At 31.7% G+C, this 17,544-nt stretch overlaps 3 protein-coding genes across 4 annotated transcripts; 2 read left to right on the forward strand and 1 right to left on the reverse strand.

Annotated features, from left to right (window-relative positions):
- Nucleotides 1-1,332: 1,332 nt before the first annotated feature.
- LOC110614302 (ferric reduction oxidase 2) lies at nucleotides 1,333-5,154 on the forward strand. Its single transcript, XM_021755804.2, has 8 exons — nucleotides 1,333-1,530; nucleotides 2,508-2,715; nucleotides 2,794-2,988; nucleotides 3,073-3,307; nucleotides 3,447-3,774; nucleotides 3,872-4,115; nucleotides 4,219-4,925; nucleotides 5,006-5,154. The coding sequence occupies exons 1-8, from the start codon at nucleotides 1,344-1,346 to the stop codon at nucleotides 5,143-5,145; spliced, it is 2,244 nt and encodes a 747-aa protein (XP_021611496.1). The 5' UTR covers nucleotides 1,333-1,343; the 3' UTR covers nucleotides 5,146-5,154.
- A 6,134-nt stretch (nucleotides 5,155-11,288) lies between these two features.
- On the forward strand, nucleotides 11,289-12,118 carry LOC110614883 (brassinosteroid-responsive RING protein 1). Its single transcript, XM_021756573.2, has one exon. The coding sequence runs from the start codon at nucleotides 11,494-11,496 to the stop codon at nucleotides 12,004-12,006; it is 513 nt and encodes a 170-aa protein (XP_021612265.1). The 5' UTR covers nucleotides 11,289-11,493; the 3' UTR covers nucleotides 12,007-12,118.
- A 2,587-nt stretch (nucleotides 12,119-14,705) lies between these two features.
- Nucleotides 14,706-17,290, reverse strand: LOC110614823. Of its 2 annotated transcripts, none has more exons than XM_021756498.2 (8): nucleotides 16,973-17,288; nucleotides 16,371-16,392; nucleotides 16,202-16,258; nucleotides 16,041-16,122; nucleotides 15,801-15,896; nucleotides 15,580-15,704; nucleotides 15,473-15,491; nucleotides 14,706-15,228 (listed from the first exon to the last, which is right to left on the reverse strand). In XM_021756498.2, exons 1-8 carry the CDS (start codon nucleotides 17,070-17,072, stop codon nucleotides 14,968-14,970), a joined length of 762 nt encoding a protein of 253 aa, XP_021612190.1. In that variant the 5' UTR covers nucleotides 17,073-17,288; the 3' UTR covers nucleotides 14,706-14,967. The 2 variants fall into 2 exon arrangements, with proteins under 2 accessions (XP_021612190.1, XP_043812394.1); XM_043956459.1 differs by having other exon boundaries at nucleotides 15,091-15,228; nucleotides 15,450-15,491; nucleotides 16,973-17,290.
- Nucleotides 17,291-17,544: the final 254 nt, after the last annotated feature.

The raw sequence follows: 17,544 nt of genomic DNA on the forward strand, positions 1-17,544 counted from the left end.
ACTATATATGTATATGTTTTTCCCAATTGAACCTTATAATGCATTTCCGCAATTAAAAAAACTTTAATAATAATCTTTTCGTCCAAAGATTTTAATCTAAAAACTTTTTGGACCGATTGATATTAGTAAATATAAAAAATATAAAAAAAATAAATTACACTTTAATTTTTAAAATTTTACTGTAATTAATAAATAAATCATCTCTATATTTTTTAAATTGAATATTTAAATTTCTATATAATTATTTTATCCATAATTTCATTAGTCAATGGGTTAAAAAATAAATAAACATATCAAATACTTAAAAATGTCAAATACTTAAAACATAATGAAGATATTTGTTTCAATTTATTTAATTGTATTTAAAATATATTTTGTTAAATTGAATTTAATAATAAATATTCAGAGAAATAACAAATCATTCTAATTTTTCTAAAGACTATTATGTTAAATTCATTTGAAATTCTTACAATAAGCTTATGATGTTAAATATTTAGAGTAATGTATTTATTGTAAATTAATATTATTATATTTATGTTAAATAATTAACAGTTTTAGGAATAAATGTTTGTGCGTTTTAATATAGACTAATTTAATTTATAATTATATAATGAAATAAACGTGAATTCTATAGTATTTTATTATTCAATGAAATTTTATATTGTAATTATAATTACTTGAAAAATATCTATTTCATTAAACATAAAGTTAATACATAAACTCACTGAAATAAACTGAAGTGGATATTATTTATTTTTGTATATTAAAATGAAAAAATTAACATAAATTAAAATTATCAATTTATTACAAAATTAATAAAAGCAACGTGCAAGGCAGAGCAATCTCATAGTACTTGATATGGAATTAAATTACTAGATGGTATATGATATCTAGGCATCAAGGGTTATGCCAACACATCACACGCCAACATCCACCTCATCATTCATTCCTACGCAAGCATCTACGTCAGCCCTTTTTAAACCCACATTTTCATCATCTAGAATATAATTTTAACCTTTACATCTTGAACCCAAGTTTCCTTTTTTAAAAAAGAAAATCTTTAGAATTTTGTGAGAGTGATGTCATCATCATTCCATGACACGTCATATGTTCATTAATGGCATGAACAATGCAGCCACTGGTAAGTAAACGCATCCATTTGGTCTACAAGTTCTCAATCTGTGTTTGCCATAACAGATAATGAAAAGCCAACCAAGTTTTATAATGAAGGATATGAAGCATGCTTGTTTTCTTCCTATTTTCTATTCAATTCACATTCTATATATGCATGATATTCTCCTAAAACAAGCAAGTAGACATCTGGGTGTTTGTGTGGGAGAGAAATGGATTCAGAATCAGCTTCTAACACAGAAAGTAACCATATGGTTCGGACAGGGATTAAGACAACATTGTGGGTAGTACTGGGAGGATATGCTGTGTTTTGGGTTATGATGCCCACTAATACCTACCAACAAACATGGCGTTCTTATTTGAGAGTTCATATCGATTCCACCTACTTTGGGACTCAAGGTTCGGACATTCTTTTCTTTATCTATTCACTATTACTTTAGATTTTGTGTTACTAGGTTATTCTCACTTATATAACATTATCGTAGCAATAATTATAAATCTATTATTTTAATATTATTAAAATAATAAATTAAAAATAATTTAAAAATTATTGTAAAGAAATTCAATTTTTTATTATTCATAATAACTACTTAACATGTTTACACTTTTAATTAATAGAAATCAGTACCTCTGAATAAATCTAAGAGATCTCATATTTTATTCTCTAATTCTCAATATCTATTTTAGAAATTAAAAAAAATTAATGAAAAAAAGAAAAAGAAAATATGTGTATGCAAAATGTAGAAAGATATTTTTGAAAAACTAATAAATATTTTGAATGTAGTTTGTGATTTGTACCAAATACAATTTCATTTTTAATATACAATATACTAAATAAAGAAATCTTTTTATAAATAAATTTGATTATGGAATTTGTTTCATTTGTAAATGAATTCAATATTGTAAGATTTAACCAAACATGGAAAACCGTTTCTTTATACAAAACGTATGTCCTTAAAAATTATGATGAAATGGGCAAGAAAAAAGTATGAAAAAGAACATACGTGAGAGAGATAATTAGGCTAGGATAGGAATCTTGACAACCAACAAACTCAGAAATCAATATATATACCCAACACACAAGCATCTGTTTCTTCTTCACTGCATATTTGCTTTTCTCCATTGCTCCATCTTTCCGAGTCTGAGAGAGAAATTAAGTTATGTATTCGGAGGTGGTGAAGAAGAGATCACCTCCTTCTTACAAAGAAAATGAGATGCTCAGAGCTGCTTTAAGACTTGTATTAACAGCAGTGTTGCTGCTGTATCTCATGATCTGGCTTGTCATGCCCACTAATACATATAAACAAATATGGTTGCCCAATATGCGAAAGAAGTTTAATTCTACTTATTTTGGTCGTCAAGGTTTGATCCTGTAGCTAATATGTTTCCTTGTATTTCTTCCCTTGCTTTCGTTTCAATGACTGGTTTTATTTTACGGCTATGGGGGCTTTCTGCTTATGCATGTAAACTTGTTTCAGGTCCAAACCTTTTGGTACATTTCGCCACCATTCTTTTCATTGCTTTGCTGGGTTGTGTTTATCTCCATGTAGTAAAGAGATCAAATCACAGTAACTTCGAAAGGTAGTGTATGATCATAAATTCATTACTTGGTAGCCTTTTCTTTTTTATTTACTGTTATAATTATGACTTGTTTATCATTAGCAATGGCAGAAAACAACTCTTGGCCACATGGAAGAAGCCGATGCTAGTGAAAGGCCCTCTGGGAATCGTTTCTGGAATAGAGCTGGCCTTCTTGATCATGTTTGTTGCACTGTTGGTTTGGTCTTTATCAACCTATTTGCATGACAGCTTTTCTACCATCACCCCACAGTCGGCTGCAGGGAGTGGGGAGACTGTGTAAGAATTCAATTACAGGATAGTAGAAAATTTTCCAAAAATTTGGAAGAATGCTAGCTGAAAGGTGATATATGGTTTATGCAGATGGGAAGCTAAAATGGAGAACGCAGCCCTTAGGCTAGGGTTGGTGGGGAACATATGTCTGACGTTGCTCTTCTTCCCGGTGACTCGAGGGTCATCGATTCTGCCATTGTTTGGGCTCACCTCAGAGGGTAGCATTAAGTACCACATATGGCTTGGTCACACTGTGATGGCTTTCTTCACCGCACATGGAGTTTGTTACATCATCTATTGGGCTGCTACCGATCAGATTTCCGAGGTAACTAACTTATCATCTTCTTTCTGTCAAAGTCCACATTCCCATGTTATTAAATTAGGTTCTTTTTTTTTTTCAAATATATAATCCTTTCACTCCTCTTTTTTTATAAACCGATGTGGACTCATGAGTATCATTGCAGATGCTGAAATGGGCAAAGGTTGGGATATCAAATGTGGCTGGGGAGATTGCTTTGCTTGCTGGGCTGGGCCTGTGGGCTACAACCTTCACTCGCATAAGAAGAAAAATGTTTGAGCTCTTCTTTTACACTCATCATCTCTACATCCTCTTCATGATTTTCTATGTATTACATGTTCCCATCTCTTTTGCCTGTATTACAATCCCTGGATTTTACCTCTTCTTGGTCGATCGTTTTCTGAGGTTCTTACAATCACGACAAAGAGTTCGTGCTGTCTCATCCCGCATTCTGCCTTGCGAAACTTTAGAAATCAACTTCTCCAAAAACCCTGGTGAGAGATTACATCCTACTACTCGACTTTCTTACAAGTGATGATCAATATCTGATAATTGATACGTTTTTAACTTTTTTCTAATTTATACTGCTAGGTTTGAGTTTCAATCCAACGAGCATCCTGTTTATAAATGTGCCTAGCATTTCTAAGCTGCAATGGCATCCTTTCACAATCACTTCTAATAGTAACTTAGAACCTGAGATGCTGAGTGTTATGATTAAAAGTGAAGGAAGTTGGTCCAGGAAGCTGCATCAGATGCTTTCATCTCCTTCCTCAATTGATCGTCTTGAAGTTTCAGTTGAAGGACCTTATGGACCTGCTTCAACTCACTTTCTAAGGTTTGCACTATGCGAGAATTTGAGAATACGTATTCTTATACGTTATTTTCTTGTTTATGAAAGTGAAATCGTGGACTGATCAACGATCTATCTACATACTTAGGCATGACACACTTGTGATGGTGAGTGGAGGCAGTGGCATTACTCCTTTTATATCTATAATTCGAGAACTCATCTTTGCTTCCACAACATACAAATCAAAGATTCCACAAGTACTCCTAATTTGCTCATTCAAGAACTCTTCAGACCTGACCATGCTAGATCTCCTACTTCCAATATCTGGCACCCCATCAGAAATTTCCAGTCTGCAGCTAAAAATCGAGGCTTATGTTACGAGAGAGAAAGAACCCTCAACCAGCAACGGGAAGCTCCTTCGAACTCTATGGTTCAAGCCCCACCCAACAGATAAACCTGTTTCTGCCATTTTAGGCCCCAAAAGCTGGCTATGGCTTGGCGCGATAATATCATCTTCGTTTATCATTTTCCTCATCATAATTGGCCTTATTACCCGCTATTACATTTATCCTATCGATCATAACACCTCCAGTATTTTCTCATACTCTTTCCGATCTTTTCTTAATATGTTAGTAATATGCATATGCATAGCCATAACAGCAAGTGCAGCCTTTTTATGGAACAAGAAAATAAATGGAAAGCAACCGAATCAGATTCAGAACATTGAAGGGTCCACACCAAATACATCACCAGGCTCATGGGTATATGATGGTGGGAGAGAATTGGAAAGTCTTCCACATCAGTCTCTTGTCCAGGCTACTAATGTGCACTATGGCGAAAGACCTGATCTGAAGAGTAAGTTACTAGTGATTACTTGTAAAATCTGTATTCGCTAGCTTAGTAGCTAATACTCTTGTTTATTGTTTTACATGTAGGAACACTACTTGATTGCAAAGGATCAAGTGTGGGGGTTCTTGTTTGTGGTCCGAAGCAGATGAGGCATGAGATTGCAATGATATGTTCATCTGGATTGGCAGATAACTTGCACTTTGAGTCCATTAGCTTTAGCTGGTGATCTAGTCATCTTCTGTATGTGTTTGGGGCTTCTTTGGCGGAAGGCTCAGGAGAGGGTGAAGCTATGGTTCAGTTTCTATCGTCCAAATCGGTTCAAGTAGAAGTAGATTTCTGGTTTTGTAATTACAGTGACATTGACCTGGCTACTCTCTTCGAATTTCAATATGTTATGTGAAATAGTCTGGCATTCAAATAATTTGTAGAACTACAGGTTATTTAGCAGTATTGAGTTAGTATTTATAACCTAATATTACCAATTGAATTAATAATTTATCGATGTGGGACTCTTTCACCTCAAAGCAGACATCCGAATTTCACACTCACATCTACTAAATTTGTGATATACTCCGTTGCAATGGAATCAGATACCATTATTAAGTCATGACTGAACCCTCATTTATTAATTTTTGGACCTACTGGTTATTTAGTAGTATTAAGTTAGGATTTATAATTTAATATTACCAATTAAATTAATAATTTGTCGATGTGAGACTCTTCCACGTCAAAGCAGATAGCTGAATTTCACACTTTCATCCATTAAATTTGCGATATTCTCGTCACAAATGAATCAGATACAATTACTAGGCCATGATTAAACTCTCGAGTATCCACATCAAGTAGACAGCTGAATTTCATACTCAACTCCGTCAGAAGGCAGCTGAATTTGACACTCTCTCCCGCTAAATTACTAAATTAATTTGTGACGTTCTCATCACAACTGAAATGACTCCCGCTAAATTTGTGACGTTCTCATCACAATTAAATTGAATACGATTGCTAAATTAGGGCCGAACTTTCGTGTATCCACGTCGAGCAGACACACGTCGAACAGACAACTGATTTGACACTCTCGCTCGCTAAATTTCAAAATAATTAATTTAAATTATTTAATAATATTAAATTAAAATTTATATAGTATCAATTAAATTGATAATATTAATTATTTTATAATATTAAATTATGATTTATATATTATCAATTAAATTGATAATTTACCAATGTAGACTCTTTCACAGGGAGCTGAATTTCACATTATGTATTTCAACCTCTTTGTTCAATGCAAGAATAAAACTGGGTAAACTCATTTTCAAGCTCCCTATATTAAGTTCCGAATTAATAAAGCTTAAAATTGTAGTTTCTTCGGTCCTATGCTATGTTCCTGTCTTAACTTGGAGACCTCTAGTACAAAGACAACATGGTTGGAGGTCCAACCAGGAAGGCATCAAGAATGTCCTCTGTTGCCAAATTAGGGTAATTTTCACCTGCATCGTGTTTTCACTTTGATCACTCAGTAGCGTTATTTTTATTTTGTAATGCAATATTAAAACTTGCCAATTATGATTCTGTCAAAGAATGAAGAAATTTGTTTTATGAGAAGATAGTACATGCATAAATTATAAAGTGGCAGGAAGCAGCAGTCGCTTGTTAATGGGCTGTAGACGATGAGCCTGACTCAAGCCCAGCCCAAATTTAACGGATGAGCGAAAAGGTCCGTCTTGGTGACTAATGCGGACAAGGATGAGCCCTATCATGGGGCTCGTCGTTGGTAGGAGGGCTCATTGGAAAAATCCTGCTGCGTTTTATGTCTAAAATTAATCATTTGTCAATTTTCATAAGGGGTTGGACTCGGATTGAGTCCTTTCGATTTTCAGTTAGTCTATGACGTTGCCATCAAATTGAAAGTGCAGATGCTTATATTATATATCCTTTTTTATACTAATCTGTTCAATCGCATCTAATTTAACTTAATTTAGTTGATAAAAATATATATAAATTATTTAATGGACTTGTGTTTGAATTTTTATCTTGTAAATTTATAAAATTTAACGAATTCAATCTAATTCACACCAATAAACTTATTAGATATAAACTCGCAATGAAATTCACTAGGTTTCGGCTGTATAGTCCGAGATGCTAATGTTAGATTTATGGTAGCTAAAGCAGGCTGTTTTTGCAGTCAGATGGAAGTGTGCTGAGACAATAGCTTTTCGAGAGGCGTTGAGTTGGATTAAAGAGTGCGGATGTGATCGAGTTCTTTTCGAATCGGATGCTCAGGTTCTTGTTGTATCCATTAACAATGTTTCGTTAAATGATTTATCACTTTTAAATTCAAGATTGTAAATTGCTTCTATCCGATTATGAAGAAGCAAGATGTGATTTTATTCACAGTTCTGCGAATGATATCGCTCATGTTCTAGTAATATCGGCTCATTTTGAGTCAGATCAAGGAGTTTGAATTCATATCCCTCCTCCTCATATAGTTTTTTTTATCGTTTTGAGTTAATGATATTTCTCTCCTTTAAAAAAAAAAAAAAAACTTATTAGACGATTACGATCGATTAGTTTGGATATTTTATTAATTTATATAGTTTTCTTTATTAATTAATCAATAAATAATAATTTTATATTCATTATACATATTAAATTTTATTTTTATTTTTTCTTCTTTAGTTTATATTTAATTTGAATAAATACTAACGAGTTTTTTTATCTTTATTATTATTAGAAATATAATATCTCAATTCAATTAATTTTTTAATTTTTAATTTTTAAAAATTAAAAATTAATCAATCATAATATTGTTGCACTGATAATATATTTTATAAATATGTTATTTTATCTTTTTACAATTTTTTCAGGTGTAATAATTTTTTAATTTATATAAAATTAAAATTAGTCACATTTATTAAAAAAATTTAAATTCATATGCATAAATTATTTTAATTTTTAATTCGTTTAAAATTTAAAAGTAGTCACATTTCTAAGAAAGAGTTAAAATAATGTACAAAATATATTTTATTTTTTAATTTTTATAAAATTAAATGGATCACATTTTTTAAAATAATTAAAATAATATGTAGAAATAATTTTATTTTTTGATTTTTGAAAAATTAAAATTAAAGTTACAATTTTTATTTTGAAATTAAGTTTTTTAGTTTATAAAATTTAAAAGTGTATAAATTAAATATTTTTCGTTTTGTTATTATTTGAAATATAATATTTAAATTTAGTTATTTTTATTTAATTTTTTATGATACTTTTAATTTATATTGTTTAATTATATTTTTATTACATTAATAAATTTACGCTTGAAATCTGAATTATTTTTCATTATATTTTATAATTAATATACCATTAATTAATAAATTAATTTTAATAATTAATGGAATATAAAAATGGTTTAAATTGTTAACCATTAGTTAATAATATAATTAAAATATATATGATTTTAGATTAAATTTGATTATAAAATCAATCAATTATGTATTATAAATGATGATGATTTAAATCTAAATTTAATCTAAACCAAATACCCCTACCACTTTCTGTTCCTCTACTTAAAAAAAAGAAATTTTTTTTTATCATTGTAGTTAAATATTTTTCAATCAGATATGATATTTTAAAATTCAGGATATGATGTTTTGAGATTCAGAAAACAGGATTTATAATGGTCGTATAAACTTAAATTTTGAGAAAATTATCCTTCAAATATTAAAGAGGAAACTTTTAACCACTATTAAATTACATATGAATAAACTATAGAACATATAAAATAACAAAAATATTTTTTAAACTAAACATATAATACATACACATATAATTTAATATTATGAAATTATATTTTTCTAATTAAAAGATTTTTTAAGTTAAATTTATATTTAAAGTCATAAATAGTATAGTAATTATAATAAGTCTGATACGTTATTATAAAGAATATATAAATTTAAATTGAGAATTATAGAAAAATAAAATGTAAAAAATGAGAAGAAGAAAATGACGTGGTACACTGAACTTGTCCCATGTCGTTTTCAAATTACTTGGAGCTTCCTCATAAGAAAGCCTCTTCTGAAGAATCAATAATTTGTTATTGAAAGCAACCAAACCACCAACTTTAGAATTAGGTCAAATATGTAATTTAATTTTACTCTTGATAAAAAAAATAATAGAATGGGAGAAAAACAGAAGTGAGTCCACATAAAGAAGATGAAAGGAAGCTTTATGATGGGAAAGGAAAATACAAATGAAGAGTCAAAACAAGGGCATGTGAGAGATGGTGATAATAGAGAAGAGAGACAAAGAGCAGACTAAATGGGTCCCTTTGAAAAATGTTTGCTTAATTCACCATTCTAAGGAACAATTAATAATATTTCCTAACACACACACACACACACATCAAAATCCCACTTTCTTTCACATCAATTTTAACACTTTGCTTTATGTGGAGGGAGGGAGGATGCACCTAATCCTTCCTATTCTCAAAATTCCAATTTTAAGCCTACTTTCCCTTTTTAACCCTATTATTTAATTAAACTCTAAAAATCTCTTGCTGTGTAGCTATCCAATGAATTCAAATCAGACCAATTACTAAAATTAATTTTAGGATATAGTAAATTTTAAGATTGGTTAAGCTGGAAAATGTATGTTTATGATGGTTTGGAGGTTAGCAGAGAAAGATTGGAAACACAGGCATGTGAAGTTTGAGTAGTTACGAGGTGCTAAATCTTTTACAGATATGGGGCTGTCCAATTCCTACCTGTTTAATGACTTTTTAACTACTAGCTGTGCAGAAACAGTCTACTGAAGCATTTGGGGCAGCCAGTGTCTTGGATTGCCGCGCATACGCCAAAACTAAGCATTTCTAATTGCTAACGTTTTATGTTCAAAGTTCACAATTGTAATTATTTTTGGGTTATGATGGTCGCCTGATCCAGCCACGATGATTTGCTGGTTGGTCAGGGCTCGCACCACCGACGATAAATTTGTCCTGCATCAGTCTGAGCCCTACCATGTTTCATGGACCCCATCATTTCTCTTATCCTGCCCCTTATTATGGACCTTCAACTGCCCATACCCCACTCTTCTTTTCTTCCTCTTCCCTCTCCAAAATCCTGCTTTGTTTTTTTTTTTTTTTTTTTTTAATAATGCATATATCGTACCCTTAGTGGTTTGAAAATGTTATATAATGGTGATTACTGGTGTGATGGGTCTGAAGAGAAGAGAGGACTGATTGCCTCTTCCAAATCAAAATGGTAAGGATTTGAGTGTGAGTGAGTATTTATTAAATACAGCTTCACATACTTAAATTAAAAGATGTTTGGGAGCACAGATCCAATTTATATTCTATTATAATAAATTATTGCTTGCTTAAATTAAAATCATTTCCACCATTGCCAATTCTAGCTTGATTTAAATTACTTCAATTATTATAAATTTAATAATTAATTAATACCATTTCAAATAAAAAAATAATTAATTAATAATAAAATTGTGTGATTTTCTAATTTCTTCAACGTCAGTCATAATATATATTCCCATTAGATTTCGTAAAAAATTTTAATTAATAATATTTATTTTAAGTTACTATTATAATTAATGTTTTTAATGACATTGGAGAGATGTTATATGCAGACTTTTAATTAAAATAATAATAATAATAATAAAAGAAAAAGAAAAAGGTTGAGTTAAATAAAAACCATTTGGCGATCACAATCATTAACCAAATTATATTAATAATTATGGGCAAGGCAACAACTTCGGTCTTAATTGATGCAATTCCCCATGCTGCTTTCATCCATTTCACAACTTCTCCCCAGCCCAAAAAATACAAAAATAAAACTCTTCCCCCTAAATATATTAATTTACTATATTTCATAATATAATTTTATAAAAATGGGGAAAACAGTATCATATATGAATTCTTACAATATAAAAATATAAAATTATTTTAAAAAATATGCAATTATTTTACTCATTTAAAATAAAATAATTATTAAAGCCCCTCATAAAAATATAATTAAACAAAGATGGAGACAAGAACAAGTAGCCGATCACGATGGATCCATTTCCTTAATAATAATAGCACGTGGCACGTGCCTAATTTCCTACGTGTGACGGTTGCCATTTTCTTACCAGTAAACCTTCCGCAGCCTTCGACAGATCACATTACCAATAGCTTTCGTTACCCTCTATCACTGACCAATCAAAACCAAAGCAAGTACCTGTGCCTCCTGGGACCCATCCATAGATCCCAAATCGTCTCGTCTCCTACTGTCCCGATTATAACTCCAAGAAGTTACAGCACGTAGTTTTAGTATTACCCCTTCACACGGTTCTACTATAATACTATTATAGCACCCATTCGCCCAAGAGCTGAAGCAACCGAAGCAGAAGCTGAAGCTGAAGCAGAAGTAGAAGCTTCTCCTCTCAATCCCTACCTCTAAAAATTCCTTATAAAAGCCTCGAAGCCTCCTCTCCTTCTATTTATCAAGGAAGACTCTCTCTCTATACATCGCTCTCTCTTTTTCTTTCTTTCTTTCTTTCTTTCTTTCTTTCTTTCTTTCTCAGCTTAATGGGATTTCCTGTTGGGTACACAGAAGTGTTCTTGCCGAAGCTGTTCGTGCACACACTATCTTTTCTGGGTTTTATCAGGAACCTCATTATTTGCCTTTTTAACTATCTGGGTCTCTCGGATTTTCTAGAAACCGATAACATATGGCCCGATAACACTACCCGAATCCATACCCACACGCCTGTTTCAGCCGTCCTGATCCGGGAAATTCTACCCATCATAAAGTTCGACGATTTGATTGCCGGAGGGACGGAAGGTGAGCTGCCGGAGAGCTGCGCCGTTTGTTTGTACGAGTTCGAGGGAGACGCGGAGATCAGATGGCTAAAGAATTGCAAGCACATTTTCCACAGGGCGTGTTTGGACCGTTGGATGGATCAAGATAGGAAAACGTGTCCGCTTTGTAGGACCTCGTTCGTGCCTGATGAGATGCAAGAAGAGTTTAATCAACGGTTACTGGCAGCTTCTGACGACGGTGATTTTTACAGTGAATACAGTTCGGTTCCGGTTTTGTAGACAGGGCATGTCATCCTGTTCGGATGAAATGTACATATACGATGAAATTTGGGCAATTTATCAAAAAAAAAAAAAATCGAGTGTCCTAATTATTGCCATTTTTTATTCACAATTTCCCCTCCATTATTATTATTAAAACTTTACTAATTAATTTATAATTTAAAATTTTAATAACTATTATTAGTAAAATTGGATATACATATTCTCCCTCTAATTAGCCTAAACATTTTAGTAACAAATATGCTAAATAGTAAAGAAAAAGAGTGGGGTTTGGTTTTAACAGTAAGATATAAATAGGGTTGCATGTGCCTGAAAGGAACAGATCCTGAGAGAATCACGGTAATATGTAAGAAATTCAGATACTCTAAACTTGGCACAGCAGGTTTTGTCCGCTCAATCTTATCTTTGGCATTACTGTTAGAGATTATTAAATATTAAATGTAATATATTTTAATTAAAATTAAAACTATAAATTAGAATGACAGTATAACAAATTAATTAATAAAGTGAAAATAAACGGCTCTTTTGAGATTCTACATAATGGTGAAGGATATATCTAAATCATATAAAATTAATAAAATTTATTAAAATTATCATTATAATTAAATTAAATTGGAAAGAAAACACGTATAATTAAGTGAGAGGTTGACATTTTTTTTTTTTTTTTTAAAACGGTGCTAGTGGTAGTTAACAAAATATGGATAGGTAGAGCACATGGAAATGGAGGTTGTTTCTTGCAAAAGCTGAATCACTCCACGTTTGTCTCATGGGTAAAGCCCTGCACTTCACATTTTCCTCCATTTCAACTGCTGTTGGACTTTTATTTTTATTTTTACTTTTATTTTCTTTAAAAAAAAAAAACTAAATTGGCAATTTCTAATTGCTTTATTTTTTATTTTTTTTAAAAAATAAATGATATCAGGCAACTTTAAAATTTTTAAATTTAATTTATTTAAGAAAAAATGTTTGTACATTTTTAGGCAACAAGACACTAGAAAATATTAATAAAAACAATTTTCTAATAAAAAAGAAAAAAGAAATTTTTATTTTTATTTATATCAAATGACGTTTATGTGATTATTGGTGTATTAAAATTGCGTGTTAATTTGTTAAAACACAAAATTTTGGAAGATTTATTATTAAATCAGCAAAAGAGAAGTAGATAAGGATGATGATAAAGCCTACAGAGTATAGGCTTTATTTTTATGAAAATAAAGAAGGATATCTTGTATAAAACTAAAATAAAAAAGCACTAAACTTTCTGTCTAAATCTAACATTAAATTTGATAGCTTTCTGCTTTATGTCACAGTTACTGTACACATGATAGTGATAATTCAATATCCTGTGTAAGCTCAGAAGAAACATGCCCAGTTGAGTTGATGCACCTTAGTATTACTGAATAATTTGATTCTGAGTTGCATAATAATGAAAACATCTTCATGATGATGTGGTGGCCACTGCTTTTCTTGAACTTTTCTTAAACTTTAAGGATCATTCCTCTCATGGATCTAAACATGTTAGGGAAAATTGCACAAAATGAAGACGGTCATGGAAATGATTCAGCATTATCAGAGTTTACTGGTGATTTTTATTATTATTATTATTGTTATCAAATACTAGTGATTTTTGTTAGCAACCAAGCATGGATTATTTTGAATTCTACACCAAAACTTTAGGACATCAATAACTCAGAATTTCGCAACTCCAAATTAATAATACTATGTACGGAACTTTTTAGAAGGTAAGGGTTTTTAAAATAACATACGTGTTTGAAGGAAGATTTTCTAAACCTCCAAAATTTTCAATGCATTGAATCCGATTGTTGAAATTTTGATACTTCATAATTATTAACCTTATTTTGTAAAACCTTCATTCATTTCATCTAAACTTTAAAGGCTTTAAAACAAAAAATGTATAATGAAAGTTCACTCAAGGATGAGATCAAAGAAAATTTCACGAGAACTTATGACATCATTAATTCATTTAAAAACCGTATAGTACATAAAACAATATTTTATTATTTAATAGATTAAAGTTTTAGTGTCAAATTATTTATCTTTTAATTATTAATAGATTAAATAAAGTTAGAAAATGTACGATCATATATGAAAATGAGTTTTTTTTTTTTTTTTGAAATAGGGGGTTGGGGAAGTCGAACCTTAGACCTTTCAAGACTACAGGATAAACTTTACACCAGTCTAAGCCTTGGAGTGCATATGAAAAATGAGTTTTATCACTGTTAAATTGAATATTTATATATAAGATCTCATAGTAAAATATAAATTATAATAATTATTAAATTCAGCGATTCACTTTATAGTCTCACCTAATAGATTATATTGTGTAACCATTAAATCTCCCTATATTCTGTGATTAAATAGAGGTCTCCAAAGAGTTTCGTTTCTAAAAACATCTCACAGTTCATTCCATACTTTTAAGGAAAGGATCGTCCTGCCATTATAAAAAACCTTGGAAATTTTAGTATTGAGTTTGGGGCCTTCCTTGCAAACACTCCAAGGTCTGCATATATATTTTAGTTAAGATGAGTTTCTGCCAAATTCTATACAGTTTAGCTTTGATCAAACCATCTCTGACATTATGCAACCTGCTCAAATTTGGATGAGAAAATATATATATCAAGGTTGGTGGCAGAGTCTCTGATGCAGAGGAACATAACACAAGCCCAACAACGTGGAAATAGGAACAAATGGTATGAAGAATTTTACTTTTAACTTATTACCTAGAAAAACCAGTTCCTTTTTGCATTGGTATTGGCTCACAATAAACGGCAAACTATCTATTGTAACCTGTATTTATTGTCTCAGATCGTCCATTTCTGAATAAGATGAGCGATTTTTTATATGATTATGATCACTGCATAACCTTAAACACAACATGCTAAACAATAAAAAGCTATAGCTAAGCAAAAATTACTTTCTCACTGTGCATCACTGTCCAATTCACTTGGGATAACCAGCTGGAGGATAAGCACCAGGTGGCGGTGGTGGATATGCAGATGGAGGGTACCCACCAGGAGGGTAACCTTGAGCATATGGGGGTGGAGGTTGGGCATAAGGTGCATATGCCTGTTGTGGTGGATAGCCCACCGGTGGGGGAGTTGGCTGATCAATACGTGACATTTGTTGCATCGGAGGCACTGCCATAACAGGCTGTGGCCCAAACTTGCCATCTCTTTTATCCATTTCGATCTTATGCTGGGTCTGCATCATTCCACAGTACAAGGAACATTAGATTACCCCATCGAGCCTACTATAAATAATCAGTAAAATAGGAGTTCAGTTAAAGCACTCAGTACAAAACAGGGGACAGATTCCTTGTTTATCAACGGATATTACTTCTTGTAATTCTTTTTAGTCCAAACAAATGGAAGGGCCTAATATATTTTGTTGCAAGAGTAAGATGCTAAAGCTTTGAAGCATACGTTGAGTTTTATTTATTGCATACCTGAATGCATGGGCACACCCTGCCAAAACAAAACAAAGCAAAAGATTAATACAAGATTTTAAAATATCTACTTTAACCAATAAAGGGTTGCAGTACTAAAGCCTTACGAGCAAAAAACCAAGTCAGCCAAACAAGTCAATGCCTCTGCAATGTCTCCAATTTCATCATTTCCAGTTATGCAGGCAACTAGGGAACATATGCATGCCACTTGCTGCAGACACATCATGAATCCCTATACAAAGAAATCCGTTTTTTTTTTTTTTTAATAATTGGCACATACGTGAACATCGAATCAGGGGAAAGAGAGCAAGAGAGAAAGAGAGAACACAATGATGCAGTTGTCGCATTGTGTAGTCTGTATGTTGAATTCGTCTTGCAATAGAAAGCGAGTTGAGGCAACTGAATTTGCAAAGCAACAGAAGACCTGAATAAAGAAAGAACAGGAAAGAGACTGATTTTTAGTAACTATAAACAAACGCATATTTATACAGAATGCAAAGGGCCTAGTATTTTGTTGATCGTGTTACTCTTGACTAAATGCAAGATGGAATTAAACTCAGAATCATACCTCAGTGCAAAGACACAGTTCAGGGCATTTACTTTCCCCGCACTTACCACTACACGGTATATATCCAGCACAGCAGGTGTACCTAAAAGATTTCGATGTGAATAAGCAATATTATGGATGTTCTCCATATGTAAAATCCATGGAGAAAATAAAATTAGCACCTGGACATATCATTGTAAAGAGCTCGTCTGCGCAGCATATACGATGCACATGGTCCGCTATCAAAAAATTAAAGGGGTAAGGTTTTTCCGATGGGATAATCCCAAAAAGAAAAGAAAGGCCTAATTAAAGCTAGTCGAAGCAGCAAAGACTAGAGACGAAAGAAGTTACCAAAGCAGTGCGAAACAACAATCTGCAAATTCCCAAAAAAAGTAAAAAATCAGAGGAACTCAAAAAAAGTAATGACAAAATCAGGGAGTTAATTTCCTGTTTGGCCACTGAGAAAACAAAGAAGCAATGCTAAAATCTATTTCTCAACCTTACAAAGATGTCATAATGCTCATTTGAGAAGTTTCAAAATGTGACTTATTTCAAATTTCCAGCTATTTCGTTTGCCTATATTTTGAAAATAGAAATTTCAGCTACATGTATTTGTTTATGCACCAGCCAATCAAGATTCACCGGTAGCTTTTCGAAGAAAAAAGATTCACCAGTAGAAACTACACAATTGGCTTAATGAAATTAAAGGTAAACCAAAATTTGACCGCAAATGAATTCTAACAGAAACTCTCGATTTAGTGAAACCATTCTCTTCCTATATTTTTTTTCTTCAACATTAAACAATCTCATTCACAGATCAAAATCAAAATTTTCATTCAACTCAGTATTATGGATGGAGTTATAGAAACGAAGCTGATGACTCACTCAACCACAGAACATAAACATAAAGTGAATTAATTAAAATATATATATTAATAGAAAAGGATGAATACAAGGAGTATCGGCAACGACGGTGCTCAAGAGATTGGTGTGCCAGAAATTCCTGTAATTCTGACGCATCTGCATTTTCTCGACCTGATCGTCCAGCCCCATTTTCCTCGCGATCCAAACAGGGAAACCGAAAAAATAATAAGCCTAGTGCTTTTGCAGAGAAGCTAAAGGAGAGAATATAGAAAGAGGAGTATAGAGCAGTTTTGAAACGGAATTGAAGCGTCAAAGACGACTTGATGTAAGAAATAAGGCGCCGCCGATTGTTTGGAAGGTGTACGAAGAATTTCGCAGGGACTGACGCCGTGACGCGGGATGGTAAATAAGTGGGTACCTGTTTAAATTTTACTATATATTTATTTTATATATTTTAAAATTTATTTAATTGAATTCACTCAATTTCAATTAAAACATTAACTTAAAATTTCACAATAATAATTTTAGTAATACTAAATTTAAGTTTGTTAATGTTAATTATTATCATTATTATGGCATAAATATAATTTAATTTTCTTTCAATGGTTTGGACATGATCGTTTAAGAGCTTCTAGAAAGTTTTTGATAAAGTCGCAGACGG

Source organism: Manihot esculenta, chromosome 5 (genome assembly GCF_001659605.2).
Source record: "Manihot esculenta cultivar AM560-2 chromosome 5, M.esculenta_v8, whole genome shotgun sequence".
Classification (NCBI taxonomy): Eukaryota; Viridiplantae; Streptophyta; class Magnoliopsida; order Malpighiales; family Euphorbiaceae; genus Manihot; species Manihot esculenta.

What these genes read in the sequence shown, in the direction of transcription:
- LOC110614302 (XM_021755804.2), top strand. Translation starts at nt 1,344, where the DNA reads ATGGATTCAGAATCAGCTTCTAACACAGAAAGTAACCATATGGTTCGG. An exon ending in GCAGGGAGTGGGGAGACTGT is followed by an intron (nt 2,989 to 3,072) that starts GTAAGAATTCAA and finishes TGGTTTATGCAG; the next exon opens with ATGGGAAGCTAAAATGGAGA. An exon ending in GCTTCAACTCACTTTCTAAG is followed by an intron (nt 4,116 to 4,218) that starts GTTTGCACTATG and finishes CTACATACTTAG; the next exon opens with GCATGACACACTTGTGATGG.
- LOC110614883 (XM_021756573.2), top strand. Translation starts at nt 11,494, where the DNA reads ATGGGATTTCCTGTTGGGTACACAGAAGTGTTCTTGCCGAAGCTGTTC.
- LOC110614823 (XM_021756498.2), bottom strand. Translation starts at nt 17,072, where the DNA reads ATGGGGCTGGACGATCAGGTCGAGAAAATGCAGATGCGTCAGAATTAC. An exon ending in CTTTACAATGATATGTCCAG is followed by an intron (nt 16,123 to 16,201) that starts GTGCTAATTTTA and finishes GAAATCTTTTAG; the next exon opens with GTACACCTGCTGTGCTGGAT. An exon ending in AATGCGACAACTGCATCATT is followed by an intron (nt 15,705 to 15,800) that starts GTGTTCTCTCTT and finishes TTCTTTGTATAG; the next exon opens with GGATTCATGATGTGTCTGCA.